The sequence below is a fragment of the Pyrus communis genome, chromosome 2 (genome assembly GCF_963583255.1).
Source record: "Pyrus communis chromosome 2, drPyrComm1.1, whole genome shotgun sequence".
NCBI classification, from domain to species: domain Eukaryota; kingdom Viridiplantae; phylum Streptophyta; class Magnoliopsida; order Rosales; family Rosaceae; genus Pyrus; species Pyrus communis.
Genome location: NC_084804.1, coordinates 6,649,645 through 6,677,146, shown reverse-complemented (window position 1 = coordinate 6,677,146; position 27,502 = coordinate 6,649,645). Strand labels below are relative to the sequence as shown.

Sequence of the window (27,502 nt, the reverse complement as noted above, 5' to 3'; positions counted from 1 at the left end):
ATGACTTACACTTTTAAGGCCTATTGCAAGTCTGGCACTTCTCCTTTGCTCATCGTCATTTTCTTATCCAAACCTAAATTTTCAAAAAACCAAACTGTCCGCAAAATTCAAATTCAACCTCAGCTAAACACACACACACACACACACACACACACACACACACCAATTTTAGATTTGGAGAAACCCTGAATTCCCCAAAAGGCCACCACATTCTGAGATCGACTACCAAAATTTAAAAACACACTCCACATGCAATCACAGAAATCAATTCAACTGGTTCAAAAGAACCACTTCTCGCAACTACTTCGAAAATCAGCAAAAAGAAAACAAATTTAGAGCTATGTCTCAAAAAATTAACTCCCAAAATTATTCCCTGTTCTTAGAATAAACAACCAGAAGCCAATTACTGAAAAATCCATATTGACAATTTTTTTGTGATACGCTAGTGTTTGAAAAGTGTAGTCTATCCCTAATATTCAAGTGGTATAAAGATAATGTACACTGAAGCTGAATGCCAGTTCCTCCTAGAACACCAAGCTACTCGATAGCAACGAAAGAACTAATGTGGCGTAAATTCAACACAATCATGAATAAACACTAGGATAGATGGGTGAATGGAGTTGGTAAGATAAGCATCTTGGCTTTTATATACTTTCAATTCAACTGACATGAAAACACACTGTACAATTAACAGGATGAAGTTGAACGTTCCTGATTACAAAAGATGTGGCGGCAAAAAATATTTTGTTTCCATAGGGAACAGAAGAAACAGAAGCAACATGCAGTTCACATATTAAACATAGCGTCAATATTTATGTTTTAAAAAAAAAATCCTTTTTAGCTTGCAGGCCGAACAGCAACATTGTCAAAAATCTTAAAAACTCTTAACAGGTTGAATGTAAATATTTCTGAATTTTTTTTTTAATATGTAAGCTGCGTTCATGTATTGTTAATAGGCCATTCATTTTCTTAAATATGTAAGTTGCGATTTTTTGTGAAATATTTATGGTTCGCTCAGAGAGCGCACTTATCAACAGCGCTCACTTTTTTTTTTCTCATTAACCGACTCCCTCTTACCACTTTCTTTCTTTTCAACTCTCTCCCAACCTTCCAAAACCTCTTTATTTTCCTTCTTTTCTTCCAGTTCTTTCCCTTCCGGTAGGCTATTCTCACACCTTCACTTCCCACAAACAACCCCTTCTTTCTCTTGTCACAGATGACAAACTACAAAACAACACTCTTCTCTCTCTCTCTCTCTCTCTCTCTCTCTCTCTCTCTCTCTCTCTCTCTCTCTCTCAGTTGTTTTCATTTTTGTTCAGTTGTTGCTCACACTCTTTTCTTTTCTTTTCCTTGCCTTTCACAACTCCCTCGACACCTCTCTTTCTCTTTCCTCCTTTTATGCTTTTCTTCAACCCCTTATCTTCTTTAATACAGCTGAAACTTTGCATATGTAACAGGAGTAGAATTGGTGAGCAAGATAAAATGGAGATGTAGGCCAAAGAGGCTGGATGAGAAGGCCAGCTTAACCTTACATAAGCTGCTCAAACTGATGTATAGGCCAACATACAGATTAGGTTGCCGAGCTTTTTGGATATTTTATAGAAGAGATGATAAGGAACAATTTTTATGAAGGAAGTGTTTTTGTTTGATCACATTAAGTTGAATTTTTAAGCTCCAAACATGACTGTAAGGTTTTCTGCGGATTTTCAAGGCTGTAATAGTATTTTGATAATCTGGAATGAATGGACCGTTAGATCTTTCTGAGACTTTGATATGTTAAGGTAGAGAAAATAAGGAACAATTTCTATGAAGAAAGTATTTTGATATGAGTAAGAGAAAATGTAGTTTCGAAGCTCACAACAGGCCTGACTGGTTGATAGACGAGTGCTGAGCAGTCACTGATTATACCTGAGTTTCTGAAGTTATACAGCTCCTATGGATCTCATATTTGGATATGTTGTATTTAACGAGTTAACGAACAACTTTCTTGAAGACGGCTTTTCTATTTGAACTATAGAAAATGGTAATTTGATCTGCAAAACAGATATGACGAATTTCTGGTTCTTGAAATTCTTTCTCTTGATAACTAGAAGAAAATGATGATGAGTTTGGTAGAGAGATTTGTTGGGTAAGCTCTTATGCATTTTTTGGGATTTGTATGTGATTTCTTTCTCCGGATTCTCGTTGAAAAATAGAGGGAGATTTGGTGGTGCTTCACGGAGTTGGATAATGGTGTTTCACTAGAACTTGATAACACAAACATTCACATAAACACACAGTATAGGAGTGGTTCGTCAAAGTGTACATCCACTGGGGTTTGCTTTCATTTGTATTTCACTATATATGAGAGACTTATAAATACATTGAAAGATGATTTAAAGCGTTTGCATAAGGTAAAAGAAATGGTTGATGAAAGAGGAATGGTCTGAGAAAGAGAACATTCTTTTTGCTAGTGTGTTCTTGCTGGTGTGGTGTTCTCCCTTTTTTTCCTCGTGTCCTTCTAGTTCTTGCTCCTTCCTTTATAGGGATCATATGAGATCTTCCTTCTCACAACGTGTACAATCTAGCTTGAGGATGAAAGCTCCCTAGTGTCCCAATAGAAAGACACCAAGTATTGTGCAAATTATTAGCCATAATATGTGTTCGAATAGCAAGGCAACATGTGTCAAACTAATCATTAATAATGATATTTGTTCCAATAACAAAGCAACATGTGTTGAGCTAATCCTGAACAAAAAAATATCATGTAAAATGGATGCATGTCTAAGGCCACGTTAAAGTTTATCTTATGGTAAGCTTGTTGGAACAAAACATATGGTAACTCTACAAATTGGTAGGATATCCGGATGGTGAATTAAAAGCTCCAAAACCCATGGTTATAATCACACCTCAAACTAAAACCAAAAGAGTAGCAAAGTATTTAGTTGCTGGTGGCACGCCAATGAGAAATACAAAGCCTAACAAATCAATCAACAAATAAAGTGAAACATATATGTATTTGTTAACTAATGAAAAAAAGTACTTGGTATATCAAACTTTAGCATAAAACACAAATTAAAAGTACTTTGACACTTATATATATATATATATATATATATATATATATATATATATATATATATATATATATATCCTGAAGTTTTGATGTTGAGTGTGAGTGCTTTCAACATGTGGGGGTCTGAAAGACTTATGGTAAGGTCTGGAAAACAATCAAAATGGATGGGTCCATTGTATAGACTTGACTCAATCATTCCAAGTGGACTCCTTGTCCAATTTGCTCATCAAAGATGGGTATTCCTTCTTCATCTTTTTTAACAGTGTTTTTTATTTCATTTCTGGATTGTTCAGTGAGATGTTTCTCCAACCAGGAATCCACCAGGAATAGAGCATTCATGTAAATCCAGTGACCAAAAGGTCGACAACTTGTGTTTGGCTGAGATTATGATTGGTAATATAACTATTAGCAACCATAGAGATATGTTGGAGTTTGTTTAGGAGTTCTTGTTCTGACAAACCATCTATATTCCATTATATATATATATATATATATATATATATCTACTTCTTAAAATACGGAGTATTACACTTGCACATGCCTCTTATATAAAGTAGTTGTTTTAGTCCTTTCACGTTCAAGTTTAACATACACGACATTGTTCTCCTTTTAACTCCAAACATGAACTTTCCCCTCCTAAAAACTTAGGCTCCAAATCATTTCAATTGTTGCCTAATTTTTTAGGGAGGAAAGCTCATATTTGGATCCAAAAGTAGAAAATGTCATGGATGTTAGACCTGAATAGTGAAAAGATCGTAACACTCTATAACAAATATACTTATAATTTTGAGTTTGTTTTTGTATTGCATGTGGTTTAATATTCTAGTGAATAGGTCATTAAGTTTCCACCCATGTGTCACAGGTTCAAGATTCTCCCCTCATAAATTATTAAAAGTAAATAGGTCATTGAGTTTCCACCCATGTGTCACAGGTTCAAGATTCTCCCCTCATAAATTATTAAAAAAAAGGTAATAGATTGAAATTTGAATAAAAGTTAAGGTGACAGATAAAAAATTTGCCTTTTCTTCTCTATTCTGCAACTGGACCACCAACATCAAGGCTCAATTTATAGACCCAAAAAGGCCTTATTAAATTATCTGAATTCCCTTAATACATTCTTAAATTTTAGTGGTGGGATCTCCATCCAATGATGGTGGTGGTTCATGAACATATCTATAAACATTTTGTATGAATAAGTACAATATACATCCATCTGCTAAGATATGTTCAAATCTGGCATGCTTTCCCTGCCCACTACCAAAAGCCAAAGCTAAAGTACAATCACAATTAATTATTAAAATGTGTATTATATAAAAGGAAAGGGTCCAAAACAAGTACAAGGGTGCACAAATAGATAAAAGGAGCATGCATAAATCATTTCCCGACATTTATCACCTTCCTTCTACTCTAATGCCAGTGAGCAGTGATTGAGTGACATTTACAGGAGAAGGCGCAGGGTCAATCCAGGGAGTGTTAGCACCACTTGCATTGCTGCCTCCCGGCTGATGGTTGAGGCGAACATTATTATCCTTGGATGCAGTTGATGGGGTATCATCCTCCACCAAAAAACTACCTGTTGACAATGTTGTTACATCTTTAAAATCATAATCTGTCAAATAGCTTGGCTTCGACATGACAGTGCCTAAGTCAATGTCTCCAGAGAGCATTGCAACCACACGTGACATAGATGGCCTCGCCATCGGTGATCCCTGCGTGCACAGAAGAGCTGCTCGTATCAATCTAGTTGCTTCAGTTTCATCAAACTCTGTCAATCTTGGATCCACCAGCCCTAGAGTTTGGTCGTTTTCATGTAGAGTCCATACCTGAAAAACATTATGCCACGGTCAAAGGAAAGTATAAACAAGTTTTTCATAACAATGCCAAAATGAAGCTAGGGGATGCAATTCCTACCCATTCAAGAAGATAAATCTTTTTTGGATCCAAGTTATTGTAAGAGTTTGGTCTCCCGCTGAGGATTTCCAAAACAACAACTCCAAAACCAAACACATCGACCTTCTCTGTCAAATGTCCAAACAATGCATACTCCGGTGCCAAATAGCCTCTGCAATGCAAGATAATCAAATGGTTGCACAATGTTGCTTGAGATCATTAGCGGCATTATTAACATGTGTGTTAAAATTTCATGCAAGTATAAATGTGTGTGACCATAATGTATGTATCCTCTAGAAAAAACAATAAAGGATGGCTTACATTGTCCCTGCAACCCGGGTGCTAATGTGGGTTTTCTCGTCATCATAAAGCTTTGCCAGTCCAAAATCTGATATTTTTGGGGAGAGTTCTGCATCGAGCAAAATATTACTTGCTTTGACATCTCGATGTACAACCCTTGGCCTTGACTCCTCATGAAGGTAAGCAAGTCCTCTTGCTGTTCCCAACAATATATTGAATCGAGTAGGCCAGTCAAGGTGCAAGTTACTTGTTCCTGAAATATTAGTGAACACATTCAATCAAAAACATTTCTTAACAATTTTATAGTGCTTGGAACTACAGACAATGTTGTTTCTATGCAACCTAAAAGTAGATAGGTTTGTACCAAAAAGTGCCTGATCAAGGCTCTTGTTTTCAAGATACTCATAAACCAAAATGCGGTGGCTGCCTTCAATGCAGCATCCGTACAATTTCACTAGATTCCGATGTTGTACAGCAGATATGGTAGCAATTTCAGATACAAATTGACTCTTCCCTTGGTGAGATGCTACTGAAAGTTGCTTCACAGCCACTACTCTACCATCAGAAAGTGTACCCTACAATGTACACATAAACACAATTTAGTGACATGAAAGAAAAGAAAAAAGAAGCTTAATTTTCTTCTCTCACTCGCTCGCTCTCCCTCCCTTTCTCTTGTCATTACTTCAAGTACATGATATTGATGTAACACAGATTTCACCTTATAAACAGGGCCATATCCTCCCTCTCCTAACTTATTTGAAGGATTAAAATCTTCGGTTGCAGCTCTCAACTCAGCATAACTGAAAGTATTTGGCCGAGGGCCTAATCCTAGAATATCTGCACATTCACGAAACAGTGTGACATAAGTTTTACTTTCGTGAAAGCATTCTTACTTGTGTGTGTTAATGCCAGAACAGAGAAACCTGAATTGGATACCACTAATAATATGATCGTTTACCTTCATCGTCCTCTTTTTCTGATTTTTTCCTCCACATATATAAAGTCGCAAATATTAATAGCAAGCTCCCAACTCCAACAGGAACTGCAATACCAATTATCAACCCATTCCTGCTCTTCTTTCTTGGAGTAGTTGGTGGAAGCCCAGAAACCGTTGGTGTAAAATCTGAGCGATAAAGTAGACGAATTCTTCAATGTCAATTAACAGCAGAAATTTACATTTAAACCATTCATAGGAAATCTCTACTAGTTAACACAAATTGTACCTGAAGCAGCATGGACGGCTGCTATTAGTGGGCCGTAATCACCTGCTGAAGGTATGCAACAAGTCCCTTTACCAGCCCACAACAAATGAATTTCAAGATAATTCTCTGACACGCTAACATTGAATCTTTTCATAATTCCTATTTCAGCCCCACCTGCCTCCTTGGATATGTCAAAGTCCTTCATCATGCGGGTACCCTAGCAACCAAATGAAGAGCTAGGTAATAATTCTAGTCTCCTTTAAATTATGGGACATTTTGAATGCAACTCCTAATTACCAATGTCATTTAATTGAAATCTTGATGATTTTCAGTTTTTGAATAAAATCTCTGCTATTAAGTAATAATATATTTTTATGTAGGTTATTATATTTTAAATTAAAAATTGCTTTTTTAATTTAGTTTTTTTTTTTATCCACCCCACCCACACCAGGCCTCGAACCTGGGACTTATTCTATCCCACCCCTTACCCACACCATTACCACTAGGCTATTCCTAGTGGCTTAAATTGATATTTGTAGTTGTTTATATTAATGAGATTTTAAATAAAAACCATAATTTATGCGATTAAAAACAATACATGATAAAGTATATTCTCTAATATATTGTGTTTATATATATACACATACATACATACATACATACATACATACATACTTGGGTACATTCATCAAAACTAACCAAAAAATTATTGTACCAAAACATGGGTACATTTTTCAGGAAAAAAAAAAATTTGGCTTAATAACATATTAAATTTCTTCTATTAAACTACACATGGATACATTTTCAAATCAACAAAATTTATAGATTTTAAAAATGGATTAGAAAAAAATTGAATGGATTTTATATGAAAAGGGGTACATTTTTATATTAAAAAAGGGTACATTTATATGTAACAAATTGATATATCTAAGAATAGGTACATTTAAGATTAGAAAAAATTGAAAAATATATAAATGGGTACATTTAAGATTAAAATGTTTAAAATATTTTTATAAAAAGTTAATGGGTACAGACTTATTCTAATTTTTATTTTGGAACTTTTTTGAATTGAAAATAATCAGGAGTTTAATAAGGGTGTGAGTATTAAAACCCTAAATCAATTATTAATTTTTATTTTAAAATGTTATGTAACTAACATGCAAATTCATTAATAAATTAATGCTAGAAACTTTGATCAAAATCTAAAAACTAATAAGGTCTCAGTTAATAAACATTAGTAACTAGAAACCGCATCCAAATTTTTCCTTAAATCATTATCTTTAGTTAAAGTAGCTTAAAATATCGAAAACCTGCCCAATGAGTCTTTACTCTTTACTTCAAATAAGTTAGATTTTTTTTTTTTTTCTTTTCCCATAAGCAGCCTTACCTGAATATAAATATCAAACACACGCCGTCCTAGACTTGCCCAAGTTTGCTGAATGCGCCTCTCAAAAACCGTCTCTGCAAAGTGCAATGTTACATTGTAAGGTCCATTCTCAAGACCCAGGCCATAGTATCTCAGTGATCCTGGGGACAATCTTGAAGTCTTGAAAAGCTCGGGGGTCACATCTGTTCCGGTTACTTCTTCAAGGGTATTTTTCAGAAACGATCGGTTCACTCCATCAGAAAACATACCGACATTGCTGACGGCCCATTTCTCTATACTGGTTACATTGAATGTTGCTGGACCAAGAGCAGAGTCTTCAGCCTCATACAATATGCCATCACGTCCCTTCATTTGCGGTCCACCACAATTGATTGAGAAGTTTGCATCTGTAAGTTTCATGTAATACCAGAATCTATCCATGATTAGCGATGAAACTTCAAATTGAAGACTCATACTAATGTTTTTCAGTCACATTTCTGACCAGTTATGCTTATTACTGAACTTATGAAAACATGATGGCAATCTATATCCATATGTATACATAACTAGAGAAGCAATGCCTTCTCCTCCAACATGACGTTGAGTTAAAACAGTAAATGTTGGGTGACATAAAAGCAGATTACATCGTGGGGTATTTCGATTGCATGGAAAATTTCTCTGGAGGCAATTCAATCCAGGAAGAGTACTGCGAACATAGAGAACAATTATTAGTTATCCAGATAGAAACATATAGTGGAAGAGTAGTGATAGTATTGCTTGTCTAAAAACCGGCAACAGAAACTTCAACTCACGTTATGTTTTTTTTGTCAAATGTGAAGTTGTTGACCACTAAGTTCCTGCATAAAATCATTAATCAATTAACATGTGAAGAAATATATCTCTGTCAAATGAACATTCCACGTACATGATCAAAACTTAATAGGCAAGTAGCACTGTGAGAACGAATCGTAGTGATATTTTTTGTCCGAACATATTCTGGGGATTTAAACTGTAAAATGAAGATGAAAGATAAAAGGAGACGTACAGTTGCGATATTGTGGTCACCCACTGGGGAAAGCTTCCTGATAAAAAATTGTAAGACAAATCTCTGCTAATAACAAAATAGAATCAGAAGACACAAAATACATGAAAGTTATAAGAACTTCAACTTGTGTAAGATAAAGGATTAGAATGCTTACAAAATGCACAGACACATACATGCACGTGCGCACACATGTACAAAGTATTGGTTTCAGTGTCAGTAGACTCAGTACATTCTATAGGACTACTTTTAAGAAATGAGGACTTACATAGTCTGAAGTGGATTGCTCTTTTGGCTCGGAAGAGGTCCAGACAGACTATTGTTTCCAAGAAACCTGGCCATTTCGATTATAGTAGAAGGCACCCAGAAAAGAAAGAGAGATGAGCAAGAAAAAGGTCAGATGTGCACAAAATCTATAAGGATTAGTCCAGATCTTCAATCAAAGTAGGGAATGTTAAAGATTTGATAACTTATGTATGATGAGGCAAGCAAAATATAATAATAAGAACGGGGATTACAAGGATGTAAGAGAACTCATGGTGAACAAAGAACTTGGGAGTTGGCCTGTCAAATTGTTGAAACTCAGATCCCTGCAACACCACCGATAAGTTGAGAGGAGCAATCAGAATGAAAGAAAACTAATTGGCTCGTTAGGGCTCAAGCTTATATGCGCTGGTACGTACAGTATCTGTAGACTTTGATATTCTCCAATATCAGATGGGATGGTACCAGTGATTAATGCATTTCGTAGTTTTCTGTTATTCACATCAAATTTGATAAAAAGTAGATGGAGTAAGATATCAAAAGGAAAAAGGAAAAAGTTGGATGAAAGTATATGGATCAACAAGAATCTTCACTTACAATTCAGTCAAGTTCTTCATTTTTTTTATGAAATCAAGAGAGGAGCTCCCATCGTATATATCACTGATATGCCTACATCATTATATGCAAAATAACTGAAATCCCGTCTTCGGAGAAAGAGAAAGATTACAATTTATGAAGCATTTGTACTTACAGAGATTTCAATGAGGTCAGTTGAGAAAAGCTGGTTGGTATTGGGCCTTCCAAAGAGTTCCCTTGAAATCGCCTACAACATATAAGAAGCTTGTGAACAAGTTATCCATCTCAGGTCTGCTTTCATAAACTGCATAAGATCAAAATTTTCTGTGCTTACAAGGAAATGAGTTGTGTCCAATTCCCTATGAAATCAGGTATCTTTCCTGAGAAAAGACTGTCCGATGTCCAACTAAAATTCACAAAGTTGACTTATAATAAGCTCATCCAAGAAAAGCAATCTCAAAGTACTAGATAAACGAACAAATCTAAAATACGATTTAAGAGCCGTTCTTACAAGATTTGCATACTGGTTAGCTTGGCAAATGTTGAAGGAATTTCACCACTGACTCCACAGCTGTCCATGTAACTGTGAAAATCATAAGGCAACTGATTAATACCCATCTTATACATAATGTGCAATTTTTGCTTATGCATAAGGAACTAACATGTAATTCAAATATGATGATTTAACGAACCACTTACATTTGCTGGAGCTTGACTAAATTACCAAGTTCTGGAGGGAGTGTTCCGGAGAAATTATTTGATCCGAAGCCCCTGCAAGTCATGTTGAACAGGCAAACAATTACTTGAAAGCAATTATTGAAGAGTGACAGAAGGTTCTGTATCTAATATTTATGACACAAAATTTTACTGTACGCTTTCTCATTTTTCATGGCTTACAGTATACTTAGCTCCTTAAGGTTTCCAAGCTCCTTGGGGATGGGCCCAGAGAATGAATTGTGGCCAATTTGCCTGAATGGAGATATCAGTCAACTAAAGATAAGCACCATTACATTACACAAGAAACTAGTACTGCATTATTCAATAAAAACATAATGGTTTGTGAGATTACGGTGTAAACAATAGAGAAAAGGTGTAAAGAACATAACTGTAGATTATGATATTCAAAATGAAGTATACAAATTGCGACGAGTCAGAAGTATGATACTTAAAACAAATTTTCTCTCACTACTTACAATTCAATCAATGCAGACATATTGCCAACAAATGCCGGTAGGGGACCTTTGAAATAATTCTTATCAATTTTCCTACAAAAATTGTAACGAAATGTAATCATTAACTCTTAATCTTACGACGTCACCATATTTTTAATTTCCAATTGATAATTTTGATGAACCAAAAACAGAGAAGGGAGTTGGAAAAAATTCATACAAAACCGCGAGATATCTTAGAGCCAAAAGTTCTTCATGAAACTCCCCTCGTTTGTACAGGGCTTGCACTCTCCTGGAAAGCAAAAAGATTGACCATTTAGAACTTTATAAAATGGAGTGGCACAGTCAAATTATTGACGAATATATATATAGGTATAGCTAGCGAAAAATCAGCATTGTCAGAGAAATCTTGTTCATAAAGAGAAAGTAGTTTAACATACAGTTTGGTGATGTGGCATGTAGCATTGTTGTCGTAAGTACAGTTGCAAACGATGGCTGGGTTGTTATTGGGGTTCTCAAAATCGGTGCCGTTGAAGGCAGATCCACTGCAGGGTTCTCCGCTGATATTCCACAGCCCCGACATTGCTTGTGTGTCCCATTGTTCCAATATTGAGTTCAACGCCCTCACTGCACTCTCAGTTAATTCAGTCCTTGTGTGTATTATATTATATCACACCATGATTTGACTTGTGTTACCACTTACCAGACTATCTCGAATCAAATGAGAGATCAAACTGATTATTACAAAGGAAAATTACCCTTAAATTGGATGTTTTGTATATGGGAAGAAAAATGGCTTTGCAAATAACTTCCTCAGAAACTTCATTTCATATAGTCGAAAAACACTTAAATATCATTTTTTAGGGAGGGAGAGAGAGAGAGAGAGAGAGAGAGAGAAAGATAGAGAGAACCTTCAGATGGGTCAGTGGTAGCATTTTGAACAAAGGACAGCTGAAAACAGAAGCAGCTGAGGAAGCAGAGTAATAGTATCCTCATCAACTTCATCTTCATATTGTACATGTGAAGAACTTGCTCTCCTCGACGGATTGAAACTAAACGGCCAACCCTTATATTCCAACTGGCTGAGTCTTGCATGTAAAAAGAAGACCATTAGATTTTAGTCATATATTGACAACGTGTGCGTATATACTTAAATTTTGTCCAAGTTGTATGATCAAATGGCGGCCAACACCTTTTTAATTTCCCACCTGGAGTTGGCTAAGGCTTTGACCGTATTAGTTGAATTGTATATTGTAGTATTAGACATTAAGTTGAAATATTCATGTACAATTCTAGATTGTTAATATTTTTCTGGTTGAAATATCAAGGGATTGACTTACGGATCAACATTCTTACTCGGTCAACTACTAATTACGGAGAGGGATTTTTATCCATAGCGAAAGAACAAAGGATTAATTCCTTGTTAGTTGGTGATCTTGATATGAAATCTAACGAGGATGTCATCGTGACAATATCTTAAACTAATCACATTATTATGTATGACAAAATCGAATTGTAACTTTGGTCTAAAATGGGCGACTCTAAGCCAAAAAGGATTCTTGATTTGGGAGGATGGGAAAAGAACGTCGATTATAAGCAAATAAACTATTTTTACGATTCGAACCTGTAACCTTTCGATCACAAAGAAGCAAATTTTGCATTGTGCCAAGGCTCGCCCTAAATTGTAGCTTTAGTCGATAATCTAAAAATTCATTATACCTATGCATGTATTCAACAAAATATGAAACACTGGTTATTGACGTTAATTCTATGAGAATTTTTATTAAAAGCAGCATACGTGCAATTCTCTAATTTATTCTTCTTAAAGGTATTCCTCGGAACTTTGGCCAAAATTCTTAGCACGAAAGACTAATGCTTAACATTTGTCGAACTTAAATACTACTTATAATAGATCTTAAATTTGTATACTAAAACTACAATCAAGTCATAATTCACAAACTAGCCTAGTACTTTAATTTTCTCCTTTTCAATGTTAGGAAAAGAAAAAAAAATTGTTCATATCAAAGACTCATACTCATCCTCGCAATCGTATCAATAAGCTCATCTCTCTTAGCATAAAATAAAATTGACAGGTTTTATTAACCAGTAATACGCATTGGGTAGGAAAGGCAAGGGAGACACATATACTGCTTAAGTGGAATTCGGATTCTCCTGGAAATTCATAAATCGTGTTCGTTCATCGTATTTCATGCGGTCAAAAATTATTTTTTATTTTTTATTTAAAATGAAATACAATCAGTACTTAACGAAAATTGACCGTATAATGTACGATGAACAAACACAGTTCACAGATTTTCAAACATAAAAAAAAATCCAAAGAGTGACGTTGGGCGTAAGTGACCTTTGGTGTATGACACGTAGGTTGCACATGCAACGCGATCAACTTGCGGTCAGAGTTGATGAGTTTTCCAAAATGTTCAATAAGTTTAATCACGGATAAGATATTATATAAATGGATGATCTCGGTTTACTATTTTAAAATTTTGTGATTTTTAACATTTAGTATATGAATTTTTTTTTTATCCCATAATTATACCTTAAGTCTTAATTTTTTAGCAGTCTCATACATTCGTTAAACTGATTGTTAAGTCAGCCTTTAACTAGTGACATGATACCTATAAGAACAATAACTAGACATTACGCATCAATAAAGGTCCACGTGAATATTAAAAATAAATTAAAACCCAAAAAAAGAAAAAATTGAGCAATGATGCAGCAGCCTGCTATCTTTCTTTCTCTTCTCTCCCTAAAATCCCGTATCCCCAGCAACCCTTGCCCTCGCGACCTCATAACCCTCAACAAAGGTTTTCGGACCTCGTAACCGTCACCCTTCGTCTAGCTGCCACTAGCAATGGGTGGGCGGAGATCAATTCGGCCACCAACGGAGGAATTGAAAGGGAAAATAAAGCGTGCCTGATGATAAACCTATCGATCCGATTTGCTCCGAAGAATTAGAATTCTTTGTCCATGGATTTTGCCCACTTTATTTTTTCCAAAACCAATTTCCATCGTGCGTTTTCCGTTGCCCTTAAAAAAAATTGCAGAAATTTGGGAACGAAGGTGAAGGCCAGAGAAATCCCGCTCATCTCTTCACTCCAGGGCCAAATCCCACTCATTGGGTTTTCATCACTTCTTCCTTAATCCAAGCCGCGGCGGAGCAGGACAAAGCCGAAGGCACGCCAGACTCACCAACCCAGATCCCAACCATTTCTTTTCTGCCTGAACCACCCAGCCAACCCCGAACCACCAAGACCCACACCTGTTGCTGCTCGACCCGTCGCAACCTCGCGCTTGCCTGACCACCTGCTGCAACCCGCCATAACCACCAAAGTTGCACCTTCGTCGCACCCAGATCCACAGAAGAACTAATTGCAGAAGAGAGAAAAAGGGACGGGGGAGAGGAAGCAATTATCCCCACCTTTTTCTATTTTTAATTTTTTTTTTAATGTTTTTTTAATTTTAGTTTTTTGTAATTTCGACGTGGATCTTTAATGATACGCTCAATCATTGTTCATATGGTCATCACGTTACCAGTTAAAAGATGACTTAACAGACAACTTAACAAATGTATAAGACTGCTTGAAAATTAAGAACTGAGGTATAATTCTGGGATAAAAAAAATTTTATACACCAAATATTAAAAACCAAAAAACTTTAAGATAATAAACTGAGAGTAATTCTTATATAAAATATGCAAATAATTATTAGACATTGACAAACCACGCAATATTTTTTTTATTTTTTATTTTTTTTAAGCAAGAAAAAGGATAGGGAAATATACTGCTTTCGAATGCATCTGTTGATCACAGTTAAGGATGAACTTTAACATTTCGAAAGAGAGAGCCAGCTAGCTAGCAGTTGATCTCCTGTATTTTATAGGTGCATATCATATGGAGAGAGAGAGAGAGAGGAGAGAGGGAGCCGACCTGCTGTTGAAGCAGAAGGAGGAGCAGAAGCAGAAGCAAGCAGAAAACTGGAAGGAAGAGATCAGAGATGGCGGCTGCCTCGCCCACTAGTTCTGAAATTCATCCCCTCTCTCTTTCTCTCCTACTAAGAGCCTAGTGGTATAATTGGTCTGAGTCGATGACAGTCTGTTTATTCTTGAAACCAGCAATTTGTTTATTCAGCAACTAGGATAATTAAAATGCAGACGACGTTTTTCTATAAGGACGAAAAGTTTGTTTATGTATTTTGACGTGAGTAATGTTAAATAAATTAAATTTAGAGACAAAATTTAAAATTAAATAATGTGTCACCAATAAGAATGAACATGTTTATCAACGTTTAAGTAATAAACTAATCATAAATTTCTATGTCCTTTAATTTCTAAAATTTGCCTACAAATTTAGTGTCGCTAACATTATTCTTTTGCTTCCACTGATTTCTTTCCTTCAACAATTAACAATTTTATCTACTTAGGCTTTGCCTAATGTCCACACAATTTTACAACTTTCAACATGCATTTGCTTTGGGCTGGATCATTTTTCTTGACTAAACCAGGTTTATAATTCAACATTAGCATGAATTGTTCACACCATTACATATATAGTCTTACGCGTTAATGCACACCAACTTAGGCTTTGCCTAATGTCCACACAATTTTACAACTTTCAACATGCATTTGCTTTGGGCTGGATCATTTTTCTTGACTAAACCAGGTTTATAATTCAACATTAGCATGAATTGTTCACACCATTACATATATAGTCTTACGCATTAATGCACACCAACTTAGGCTTTGCCTAATGTCCACACAATTTTACAACTTTCAATATGCCTTTACTTTGGACTACTTCTCTTGACCAAATCAGGATTATAATTCAACATTAGCAAGGTGGTTCGCACCGTTTGCATAACTTTTCTTCTCCATTCTCAAAGTAACTTTTTAAATTTTCTTGTCAATATGCATTTGCTTTGGGCTGGTTCACGTTAACATGCATTTGCTTTGGGCTGGACCACTTTTCTTGTCAATTCTCAAAATAATTATTTAATTTTTCTCGACGACATGATATTTAATAATGTGGATGGCATTAAATTATCTCGTAATCAAAAGACAACGAGTCAATGGACAAAGTTGACGAATTGGGAGGTAAACTTCCGGGCTCGTTTAAGAAAGAAATCAAAATTTCGTTTAAGAAAGAAATCAAAATTTAACTTTAAAATGTTCAATTTGTAAACGGCTTGTAATTTATGAAAAAAATTGTTAAAATGAAGGATCCTTTGAAATAATATAATATTTTCAGTCGTCATTTCGTTTTTAACTTTAGTTTGCAAAGTTATATATTTACAACATGATTTTTGTAATTATGTTTAGTCATAAAGGGTTTGGTACACAAACAACAAATGGTTGCCACAATTCTACAGAGGACACAAATTATATATATACTAAAAGAGTAACTTTCGTTTTAATTTCCGTTATGTCCTTTTAGACTCAAATAATTGTTACTTCTACAGTGTAGATCCGATTTTACCTCCGCCTATTTTGATGTTATTTCAATTTTGCAAGTTTGCTTTGCCGTCAAACGGAGAACAAAATGGGACGCATGGGTTTTCACTGCTTCTTCCCTCTCTCTCTCCTCAACTCATTGTTCATCCTTTCCACTAGGGTTGGGTTGGGTTTGAAACGGTTCGGTTTTTTGTCGAAACCGAACCGAAATTTCAAATTTTTTTCGGTGTTTTTTTTTTGTTCAGTTTTTCCCGAAACAATTGGTGGGCATTTTGAACAATTAGTGGTAAAGGACACTTTGAAATCAATTTTTTTTTCTACAGCTGAGACAATTGATTAGTTGATAAGAAAGCGACATTTTCTTTCCATTTGTAAGATTTAGCCAAAAGTATTTTTTAACAACTATGATATAGTTTGATTTCAATTCATAATTACTTATTTTGTTAAATTTAACCTCTAATCTGTTAGTAAATCTTTATACTTTATGTGCAAATACATATATAATCCTGTATGTATATTTTTTATAATGTTGTTAAACAGTTTTACTTCCATCTTTTTGTTTGTAGAGGGTGAAAACTGCGCTGTTCACAGATGCGAAACAAAGGACATCTTCTACTTCATATGGGAAGTAGAGATTAGTTCGATCGTGATTGTTTTTCTGATTTGGTTAAATTCAAAATTAGTTGGCTTGTGTCTAATTTAGTTGTTTGCATTGTTTGCACACGTAGTCGTTTTCTAACTTAGTTCATCAAAATATGTCATCCAATTTTCAATCCCGCAATAATGTGTGAATCACATTTCCTGCAGCAATGCGCGGACTACACTTTCTAGTTATCTATTCTAAAATTGAGGTAGGATTTACTGTTTATTCAGCTACAGTTAAATTTTTGCCCCTCAATTTTACCTTATTTACAAGAAACTCATGAAATTTGCGCTGGGTTGGAAGGGTAATTTTGTCTGTAGGGTATGGGACAGATTGGCCCTTGATTTCACCTTATTTACAAAAAAAACCCATCAGATTTAGGCTTGATTTCACCTTAGAAGGGTAATTACTCTATCTTTAATAATTCCTAACCACTACATTCATTATTTAAATGTTAGATTGAAACTTTAACCATTCATGGCAGGGTGCAAATACAGAGTGTAATATATACCCACCATCTCACTGTCTGGAAAGGAATTGGATTAGACACATGTCACATCACATCACATACCACATCAAATACCATTTTATTATTTAAATCTATTAGACACATGGGTGGGCTGATCACGTTCACCTAAAACCTTCTTTAATCCGTACACCCACTACATCATTTTGAGTATTATTGTATTATTGCAACGACAATTTACAAGAATAAGCATTTCTAATTAAATTATTATTTTTGATAAACCCATTTAGAATATGATCTGGGTTTTGCCTGGATTCCAGGGTAAAAACCTTGAAACTTAGGCCATCTACAACCGATGGTTGGCCAGAGGGCTCATTTTAGCCCTCTGGTCCTTCAAGATTCTCCTAGATATTAATATTTTAATGAACAGTACATGGTCATATTTGCCTCCGTCTCCAACCGAGGGCCAGAGGGCCAGATGACTCGTTTTAGCCCTGCCACAAAAAACGGTCTCCAACCGAGGGCCAAACATAATTTATTATTTAAAAACTACAACTTAAATTAAAAAAAACGGCTAAGTGACGTCAGCATGACATCAGCTAGCCGTTGGATTTGAATTTTTCTTTTGCTATAAATAGGGTGGATATTGGGCTATAATTCACACAACTTTGAATTCAATCTATTTCAATTCAATCTCTTTCAATTCAAGTTTGCAATGAATTCCAACTAGGGGTCCTCATCTAATGCCAAATTGGAAGCAAAATGGGCGCAAATGAGACGAGAAGATGAGGAGTGTGATGAAGAAGTTCAAGTAAGGCGCAACAAACAAAACATGACAATAGTCATGGCTGTGGCCATGGTGTGTCAACCAACTGAGGAACAACCTCAATGGGGTGGCTCTATTGCTGGTCGCTCTTACAAACCACAAAACAGAGCGATGTCGCATGCCAATCTGATGAACAACTACTTCAACCCCAACTCGGTGTACACAGAAGAGGATTTCAGACGTCGCTTCTGGATGAGGCGTCATGTCTTCGAGCGTTTACTTCGTGATGTCCAGCAAGTCAATCCATACTTTCGACAGAAGCTGGACAGAGCAGGCCGCCCTAGTTTCTCACCTCATCAGAAGGATACTATTGCACTTCGAATGATGGCCTATGGCTCCCCAGCTGATTCGATGGATGAAACCCATGGTATGTCTGAGTCTACATGCCTTGATACTCTTCAACAATTCTGTGACACAATTGTTCAGGTTCACAAAGACGAGTACCTCCACGAGCCAAATCAAAAAGATTTGAATCGGCTCCTTCGCAAAGCTGAAGACCGTGTGTTTCCAGGCATGATAGGGTCATTAGACTGCATGCATTGGGATTGGAAGAACTGTCCCACCGGATGGCAATGAGGCTTTAGCGGAAGGTCGAGAAAGCCAACTGTTGTGTTAGAGGCGGTTGCCTCATATGACACATGGATTTGACATGCTTTCTTTGGAGTCCCTGGATCCCAAAATGACATTACAATTCTTAGGCGTTCACCCCTCTTCAATAACTTGATGGAAGGTAAAGCACCTCAACTTCACTACTACATCAACAACCGTTAATACAATATGAGGTATTAGTTGGTAGATGACATCTACCCAAAGTGGGCGAGACTTGTCTAAGCAATTCCAAACCCTAGGAATGACGCAGAAAAGTTGTTTATCTTACACCAAGAGGCATACCGGAAAGATGTTGAGAGAGCTTTCGGTATTCTACAAGCACGGTGGAAGATTATTAGCGAACCGGCAAGAGGGTGGAGTCAAGAAAATTTGGACTCCATCATGATGTCTTGCATCATATTACACAATATGATAGTGAAGGATGATCGAGATGAGTATATTGATGGAGAGTCCGATGAAGACCAAGAAGATCCAAATGGGTCAAGAAGGGCTCATGCAAAAATATATGATGGGCCTAATTGGCTTTTCAATCCAAGAATTGGTAGTATCTCTATGAATGAGTACATGAGGCGCTATAGAATGATACGTTATCGTGCCACAAACAAGTACCTACAACATGATCTTGTTGCACATCTTTGGGCCAAAAAAAGCATGGAGTAGGCGTTTAAATTTATGTTATTAAATGTTTTTTAAAATGTTGTTTAAGTTTCATGTTGTTAAATTTTTTTTTTATGTTGTATAATTTGTATGTTGGTTAATGTTATTTAATATTATTTCATATTGTTTAATGTTGTTTCATGTTATTTAATTTAATTTAATGTTGTATAATGGCTTAGGAAGTTATTGGAAAAAAATATAAAACAAATTTTGTGAAATAGAAGTTATAGGATAAAAATAGAATTTAAAATAAAATAAAGCAATTATGTGAAATAGAAGTTATAGGAAAAAATAGAATTAAAAAAAAAAATGAAACAAATTTTGTAAAATAAAAGTTATAGGAAAAAATATAATTTAAAAAAAATATTAAAAATAGAAGTTATAGGAAAAATTTTGTAAATAAAAAATAATAATAAAACTATAAAAGAAAAAAAATTCAAATGCAACGGCTAGCTGACGTCAGCTAGCCGTTGCATTTGAATTTTTTTTGTCCTTAAGCATTCCTGTTGGTTATAATCGACAGGATTCCAGTATTTCTGACCAGCCAGCCCTCCAATCCTCTAGCCCTCTCCGATTCTGGGAGACTCTCTCAGATTCCAGAACCCTCTGACCTAGCGTTCGGTTAGAGATAATTTTCGAGCTATTTTCGACCTCTGGACCATTCGGTTAGAGATGACACTTTTTAAGGGTTGGTTTGATCTGGTTTCCAAGTAAGTTCTGCATAAAAGTGTTGGCTGCTGCTGCTCCGCTCCCTCAACGCTCATTTTTTACACATCGCATCGTCGATCCGATCCCCGCTCCAATCCGCCAAACAGGCTCGTCCCCCCTCCCAAAGCCCTAATTCGTATTGTTTATTTCTGTCCGAATTTTGATCTGATTTTTTTTTTTTCCATATTTCCAGTAAATCATTTGTTATTCCTCCTCATCTCTCTCAGTGCTTTCACTGAAATTTTCAGTGCTTAGATCCTATTTTGTTTCTGATTTTAGTTTGCGTTCAGTGTGATTTTGTGTGAAAGAATCAAAGATGTTGGGAATTTTAAGGCAAAAGTGGGAGCTGGAAGCTCATCAGCTATGATACACCCTCTACTTCTGCAATTTATGAACTTTCATTATATAAAACACTTGATTAATTTACTATTATGTGATTTACTGCCTAATCTTTGTGTTGGTTCAGATTTTGGGGCGGAGGATCCACCCCGCCACGTCGGCAATGAGGGGTTTCGCATCTTCGGTGAAAGTGGTAATCTGACGCCTACCAGCATCTAATCTTTGGCATTTATAATCCATGCCATTGCTTAACAAAAAAGTTGTGTTTTTTGCCTTTTTAGAAGATTAATTTTGTAAAAAATATAAATCTTATAAACATTCTACCCATTGTTTAGTTTAACGAATTTTGTAGTGTTAGTTCTGCACCATTCCAATTTGCCTTTGATTGGATAAATAATAGCGTTGTTTAGCTAATTTGCAAATTTCCTCATATTCCTAAGTTAGCATTTTTAGTCAAAAATTTTAGATTTTACAGATTTTTCCAGTTCAGGATGATAAAAATTTAGGGCTTTGATTTGTTGACGTGATTTCCACGTACTCTGAATTCAAATAGAAATGCAAGGATATATTAGATGTGTGAGTAAATTTTCAGTCTTCATATATTTGTTTAACCCTTAACGATATGTGAATTATTGATTGATAATTTGATAATATGTATGCTATTATTGGATAAGAAAAATTAGTTCGTTAATTTGTTGGGCTTGGTTGTTTTGGCATGTTGATGTTATAAAGCTCCTCTTTATAGTTAGGTTGAAGATCATGTTAATAGATTTTTTTTTGGTTGGTTCAGATCAGGCGATTCCGGAGGCCCTGCCATCGAGGTTAGTCTGAAGCGATTCCTATCTTATTGACTTATTGCATGTCAAAATCTGCTTCAAATTTGTGATTTAATATATTGGCCTTTAGAAAAATTCATGATTTTGTCTAATCCAATTGAGTGATTAGAAGAATTTTCATCAAATTTCTGGGTTCTTGGGGGGTTCTGAATCTTGATGTTGAGAGAGCTTGGTTGCTTTAATTGCAAATGAAATTAGCTTCTAAACGTTCATAATTTGCTTTTTCATTTTCGTTCTAAATTTTCTTTGAGTTCAGATATATTTGTTTTTTTTTTGGGTGATATATTGCCGATGCCAAAATATCATATTTACAAGGACAAAGATAGCAAGGTTCTAAATCAAATTTTTATCCTGGTTCTACTGCTGGGTTCACTATCAATAAAAGGCTCATGAAATATGGTATTGATTTTAGAGCCTTTGATTTCTCAGATTGTCTTCATATATCGAATGTCATCTGAATTTAGTTGTAGTTATTTTGTCAAAGTTTGTTGTTGTTTAGCTTTTTCAAATGGCAGCCTTAGTATTTGCCCAGTATTTTTTGTGAATTCCAAACTTTGCTTATACTTGTAGGTACGTAAAAGCTGCCAATTGGATTTGTTCCCCAGATGATAATGGCATACCTATATAATGGTTGTTCTTTTGCGTTGTTCTTTTGCTTTGATGTAGAAGTAAGAAAATTGTTTTGCTCCTTATGTATCCTGCTTCTTTCTGTCCGTATAAGAGTTAAACTTGCTGCTGTAGAAGAGTTAATTTCTGGTAGGCAGATGATTATAGTGTTGTTCCTATTATGCATAAGGTTGTGGTAATAATATTGTGAGATTTTATGTCTGCATAAATCCAATAGTGGTTTTGATAATCAGAAAGTAATCTCCCAACTTCTTTGTGATTATAGTTGCTTTGATACTGTCATAGGGACTTTTATCATACTTACAAATTGATTTTGATATATCCATTCGTAGGTTTTAAATTTTTGTCAAACCGAAAAGTTACCTTGCTGGGTATATTTAAAAAGTAGTTTAAATAATCAATATTACTATGGTAGTTTTCAAGTATATGTTAATTGGAATTATTCCTTTTGGTTTTATTTTTAAAACTACATATCTGTGGTAAGGAGGGATACCTATTGAAGTTTTGAATTTCCAGTAAATCTGATCATCAGGTGCTTTAAGATTTGAATTTTTAAAGTGGTTCCCCAAAACTACCAAAGTGGTTCCACAAAACCTGCAAAGTGGTTCCACAAAAATCTGCAAAGTGGACGTTATGTTGCTTGCAGCAGGAGATTGTTTAGGGTTTAGGGTTTAGGGTTTAGGGTTTAGGGTTTAGGGTTTAGTTGAAAAAGATATACAAAAAAAAAAAAAACTAGGTAATGGGGCACTGAATTGGGTTTGAGAGTTTTGATATTATGAGAGAGGTAGGGAGTATATAGGGCGAGAGGGAGGTAGGTGATTTGCAGAAATGGAGGGTGAGAGAAAAACGGGAGAAAAGGGGTAGTACATTATATTTTGATTTTATAATTTTGGGGGTTTTGTGTTTAAACTTTTTTAGTACTTTTTTCGTAGATATAGCCTACAAATGTTGACCCAAAGGTCGGACCTTCCTATTACAATTATTAAAGTTAATTATTTTAACTAAAGTTGATTTGAATGTGATGATGATGGCAACCACTAACAACAAAACAACAATCTCCTTAGATTAAGGAGAAAGAACCGAAAGGTGAAGAAGAAAAGAAGGGAAAGGAGGATAGAGAGCTTTGCACATGCAAATGTTAGTGTACATGTAAAGCAGAAGTTTTACTCTTTCGTGTTGTTTATCTCGGTCTAGCTCTGGTATTTTGAGGGTCTCCGAGAATACAATATACTGTGACTCAGGTCTCATAGCTTTCTTGCTATATGATATCATAGAAGTAAATGCTAGAATGCTAAATTTTAACCAAGACCATACTCACAAGCAAAATACAAATACAAAAGTCCATTTTAAAATGAAGGTTGTGATTTATCGAAAGATGTTCCGTAAACATAGGAATTATGGATATGCAGGCATATGTATTGTAGCATTATGTGATGAATAGGTTTATTTTTTCATAAATTATTTTTCTTCGGGTATTGCATGTCGTGATCACCACAGTGATGTTTGATGTTCTTCTTCAGGTGCTTCTTGGGGATGTTGGAGCTGGGAAATCAAGTCTGGTGTTGCGCTTTGTAAAAGAACAATTCGTTGAATTTCAGGTTTGTTTTATATCTTTCAAAGGACGCATTTTCTTTTTTATCCATACCTTTACTTTTATAGTATGTTATTACAAGAATCAATTGCCATCCTTAGTTGGTGGTATTATCTTTACAACACATTCAAGGCAACGAATAAAATCGCACTTGCTATTTGTTCTGTCAACTGGACTACTATAGTAGAACTTTAGAAATATCTGATGAAAGCAATGAAGAAATCACTATGATTGATCTGCAAAGAAGCTCTAATAAGTTACAAGAGAGTAGCAATGTAAATTGAACTGCTTATTTTATGGATCAATTCACCTATCTCTTGTTTTTTCTTTCATTTGGAGATAATTGTGTAAATGTGTGGTTTTGTGAGCGTTACTTATGTAAAACGTGTAATTATTCCAATATCAATGGTGAAGGAATAATTGTTGGAATCTCTTGAACACTGATAAATAGGAGAATTGTTTGGGGGATGTAACTAAATTCGAAAATGATTGCCTACATATTTCCTCGTCAAAGAGGGAGAATCAAATCCCGTGTAGTTCCATGCATGAGTTGCATGAGCATGTACGCGTTAGATGAGATATCATATATGAGTTATATCTCCTTAGAGGGAACCCTAGCTTGGATATTTATAGATGAGATCTTTCCACTCTTTGTCTTGCTTTGCATGAATGCTTATGCATATGTAAAGCACCATATCAAAGCCAATATTCTCATGCTATAATCATGCAAATGTAAAGTGTAAAACAATAATTCATTTAGCAATCCAAACACACCGCGTCATTCACGTCAAATAAAATGATAAGAGTAAGGATTAAAGCTAAGTAGGTAAAAGATTATCTTACCATCATGTTGTTTTCCTTAAAATTTCATTATTTCAATTTGAACTCTTTCGTATATTTCTCCTTTCATGTTCTTTATTTATAGTGTGGATCAGATTCAAAACCCTTTTACCCACACCTACTCACATTTTTTTTCTCATTAATCAACTTCCTCTCACCACTTTCTTTCTTTTCAACTCTCTCCCAACCTTCCAAAACCTCTTTATTTTCCTTCTTTTCTTCCAGTTCTTTACCTTCCGGTAGGCTATTCTCACACCTTCACTTCCCACAAACACCCCCTTCTTTCTCTTATCACAGATGACAAACTACAAAACAACACTCTTCTCTCTCTCTCTCTCTCTCTCTCTCTCTCAGTTGTTTTCATTTTTATTCACTTGTTGCTCACTCTTTTCTTTTCTTTTCCTTGCCTCTCACAACTCCCCCGACACCTCTCTTTCTCTTTTCTTCTTTTATGTTTTTCTTCAACCCCTTATCTTCTATAATATAGCTGAAAATGTGCATATGTAACAGGAGTATAATTGGTGAGCAACATAAAATGGAGATGTAGGCCAAAGTGGCTGGCTGAGAAGGCCTGCTCAAACGTATATAAGCTGCTTAAACTGATGTATAGGCCAACATAAAGATTAGGTTGTCGAGCTTTTTGGATATTTTATAGAAGAGATGATAAGGAACAATTTTTGTGAAGGAAGTGTTTTTATTTGATCACAGTAAGTTGAATTTTTAAGCTCCAAACATGACTCCAAGGTTTTCTGCGGATTTTCAAGGCTGTAATAGTATTTTGATAATCTGGAATGAATGGACCGTTAGATCTTTCTGAGACTTTGATATGTTAAGGTAGAGAGGATAAGGAACAATTTCTATGAAGAAAGTATTTTGATATGAGCAAGAGAAAATGTAGTTTCGAAGCTCACAACAGGCCTGACTGGTTGATAGACGAGTGCTGAGCAGTCACTGATTATACCTGAGTTTCTGAAGTTATACGGCTCCAATGGATCTCATATTTAGATATGTTGTATATAACGAGTTAACGAACAACTTTCTTGAAGACGGCTTTTTTATTTGAACTATAGAAAATGGTAATTTGATCTGCAAAACAGATATGACGAATTTCTCGTTCTTGAAATTCTTTCACTTGATAACTAGAAGAAAGTGATGATGAGTTTAGTGGAGAGATTTGTTGGGTAAGCTCTTATGCATTTTCTGGGATTTGTATGTGATTTCTTTCTCAGGATTCTCGTTGCAAAATAGAGGGATATTTGGTGGTGCTTCACGGAGTTGGATAATGGTGTTTCACTAGAACTTGATAACACTTTCACATAAACACACAATATTGGAGTGGTTCGCCAAAGTGACTACATACATTGGGGTTTGCTTTCATTTGTATTTCACTATATACAAGAGACTTACAAATACAATGAAAGATGACTTAAAGCGTTTACATAAGGTAAAAGAAATGGATGATGAAAGAGGAATGGTATGAGAAAGAGAACATTCCTTTTGCTAGTGTGTTCTTGCTGGTGTGGTGTTCTCCCTTTTTTTCCTCATGTCCTTCTTCTAGTTCTTGCCCCTTCCTTTATAGGGATCATATGAGATCTTCCTTCTCACAACATGTACAATCAAACTTGAGGATAAAAGCTCCCTAGTGTCCTAATAGAAATCCACCAAGTATTGTGCAAATTATTAGAGCATCTCTAAAGGAGATGTCAAAATGTCCACATAAGCTATAACAGTAATAAAGGACTACACTAATATTGTCCAACCGAAATGCCAATTCCTATGTGGTGCTGACATGGATTGGTAGCAAAGAGGTTGCTGTCAAATTTGATAGCAGCTTCAAATATTTTTTTATTAATTTTTTTATGGGAAACACTGAAACTGAAGGCAAACGAAGATGGGCCGGATCTTAATAGTCCAGATCCCTGTGGATCAACCAGAAAGCAGCAGCCCCGCTGCAAACTTAAGTTGTCGCTTCGTTCCCCATCTTCCCAGCTGTCGGAGAAACAGATATCAATCTAGGCTTGGGCTTTGACTTGGTTCGATGGATCTCAATTCGGCACGGTTTCTGGAGAAGCAGCAGGACGTCGACTTGGCTCAATCGGCATCGACTGGACGATGGCCTTCGCCGGAGAAACAGTCGGGCATCTCCGAGAGAAGCTTGCAATGGGCATCAATTCATTCAATATTGATTGTATTAGTGTCGGGTTCGCATTGGGTGTGAGGGACTTGCGGGAGGGAAGCCTTTCTTGGTGAGGTTGCATTTGATTTTATCAGCGTTGGGTTCAAATTGGGTGTGAGGGACTTGCGGGAGGGAAGCTTGCAGAGCTTCCATGACTGAAGGTGTGAAGTGAAGAAATCCGGGGGTTTTGAAAGATGTCAAAATGGGTGATAAAATAATAGTTTAATAAATAAAAGAAAAGAAAATAGTGTAATAAAATAATATTTAATTTGACATACCGGGTGGAGAGCAAAATTTTGAAAGATGTCAAAATGTCATATATGCCGTCAAATTCAAAATTTATGTTTAAAATTTGACATCTCCTTTGAAGATGCTCTTAGCCATAATATGTGTTCGAATAGCAAGACAACATTTGTTAAACTAATCATTAATAATGATATGTGTTCCAATAGCAAAGCAACATGTGTTGAGCTAATCATGAACAAAAATTATCATGTAAGGTGGATGCATGTCTAAGGCCACGTTAAAGTTTATCTTATGGTAAGCTTGTTGGAACAAAACATATGGTAACTCTACAAATTGGTAGGATATCCAGATGATGGTGAATTAAAAGCTCCAAAACCCATGGTTATAATCACACCTCAAACTAAAACTAAAAGAGTAGCAAAGTATTTAGTTGCTAGTGGCACGCAAATGAGAAATACAAAGCCTAATAAATCAATCTACAAATAAAGTGAAACATATATGTATTTGTTAACTAATGAAAAAAAAGAACTTGGTAGATCAAACTTTAGCGTAAGACACAAATTAAAAGTACCTTGACACTTATATGGGTACATTCTTTTTTCTTTAA

The 27,502-nt window shown here is 35.5% G+C and overlaps 2 protein-coding genes across 13 annotated transcripts in view; one reads left to right on the top strand and one right to left on the bottom strand.

Annotated features, from left to right (window-relative positions):
• Positions 1–4,215: 4,215 nt before the first annotated feature.
• The window catches only part of LOC137726498 (probable LRR receptor-like serine/threonine-protein kinase At1g56130), a 32,576-nt gene continuing 9,289 nt past the window's right edge, over positions 4,216–27,502 (bottom strand). The window contains exons 1-25 of one of the 2 annotated variants that reach the window (XM_068465433.1): positions 14,812–14,969; positions 11,776–11,946; positions 11,305–11,491; positions 11,085–11,156; positions 10,889–10,960; positions 10,593–10,664; positions 10,395–10,466; positions 10,207–10,278; positions 10,030–10,101; positions 9,871–9,942; positions 9,717–9,788; positions 9,539–9,610; positions 9,374–9,445; positions 9,124–9,189; positions 8,859–8,921; positions 8,626–8,670; positions 8,458–8,519; positions 7,835–8,220; positions 6,469–6,664; positions 6,204–6,368; positions 5,964–6,082; positions 5,610–5,820; positions 5,267–5,498; positions 4,967–5,117; positions 4,216–4,878 (exon numbers count right to left, since the gene is read on the bottom strand). In XM_068465433.1, coding sequence (XP_068321534.1) covers positions 4,447–4,878; positions 4,967–5,117; positions 5,267–5,498; positions 5,610–5,820; positions 5,964–6,082; positions 6,204–6,368; positions 6,469–6,664; positions 7,835–8,220; positions 8,458–8,519; positions 8,626–8,670; positions 8,859–8,921; positions 9,124–9,189; positions 9,374–9,445; positions 9,539–9,610; positions 9,717–9,788; positions 9,871–9,942; positions 10,030–10,101; positions 10,207–10,278; positions 10,395–10,466; positions 10,593–10,664; positions 10,889–10,960; positions 11,085–11,156; positions 11,305–11,491; positions 11,776–11,884 — 3,144 coding nt within the window. In that variant the 5' untranslated portion in view covers positions 11,885–11,946; positions 14,812–14,969 and the 3' untranslated portion in view covers positions 4,216–4,446. Of the gene's footprint in view, positions 4,879–4,966; positions 5,118–5,266; positions 5,499–5,609; positions 5,821–5,963; positions 6,083–6,203; positions 6,369–6,468; positions 6,665–7,834; positions 8,221–8,457; positions 8,520–8,625; positions 8,671–8,858; positions 8,922–9,123; positions 9,190–9,373; positions 9,446–9,538; positions 9,611–9,716; positions 9,789–9,870; positions 9,943–10,029; positions 10,102–10,206; positions 10,279–10,394; positions 10,467–10,592; positions 10,665–10,888; positions 10,961–11,084; positions 11,157–11,304; positions 11,492–11,775; positions 11,947–14,811; positions 14,970–27,502 lie in introns of those variants that run through there. The other variant, XM_068465432.1, reaches the window with a different exon arrangement.
• On the top strand, positions 20,222–26,760 carry LOC137726505 (uncharacterized). 11 transcript variants are annotated; one of them, XR_011067642.1, is made up of 6 exons: positions 20,222–20,347; positions 20,707–20,772; positions 21,370–21,400; positions 23,107–23,179; positions 23,563–23,640; positions 24,984–25,292. XR_011067642.1 is itself a non-coding variant. In XM_068465439.1 (6 exons), exons 2-6 carry the CDS (start codon positions 20,604–20,606, stop codon positions 25,754–25,756), a joined length of 405 nt encoding a protein of 134 aa, XP_068321540.1. In that variant the 5' UTR covers positions 20,222–20,347; positions 20,531–20,603; the 3' UTR covers positions 25,757–26,741. The 11 variants fall into 11 exon arrangements, 2 of the variants coding, with proteins under 2 accessions (XP_068321540.1, XP_068321541.1); XR_011067640.1 differs by lacking the exon at positions 23,107–23,179 and adding an exon at positions 21,986–22,083; XM_068465439.1 differs by lacking the exon at positions 24,984–25,292 and adding an exon at positions 25,703–26,741 and having other exon boundaries at positions 20,531–20,772.

Bases quoted from the DNA above. Each gene is read 5' to 3' on its own strand.
- LOC137726505 (XM_068465439.1), top strand. From the start codon at position 20,604: ATGATACACCCTCTACTTCTGCAATTTATGAACTTTCATTATATAAAA. The intron at 20,773-21,369 runs GTAATCTGACGC...TGGTTGGTTCAG, and splicing joins TCGCATCTTCGGTGAAAGTG to ATCAGGCGATTCCGGAGGCC. The intron at 23,180-23,562 runs GTTAGTGTACAT...GTTCTTCTTCAG, and splicing joins AGAGCTTTGCACATGCAAAT to GTGCTTCTTGGGGATGTTGG.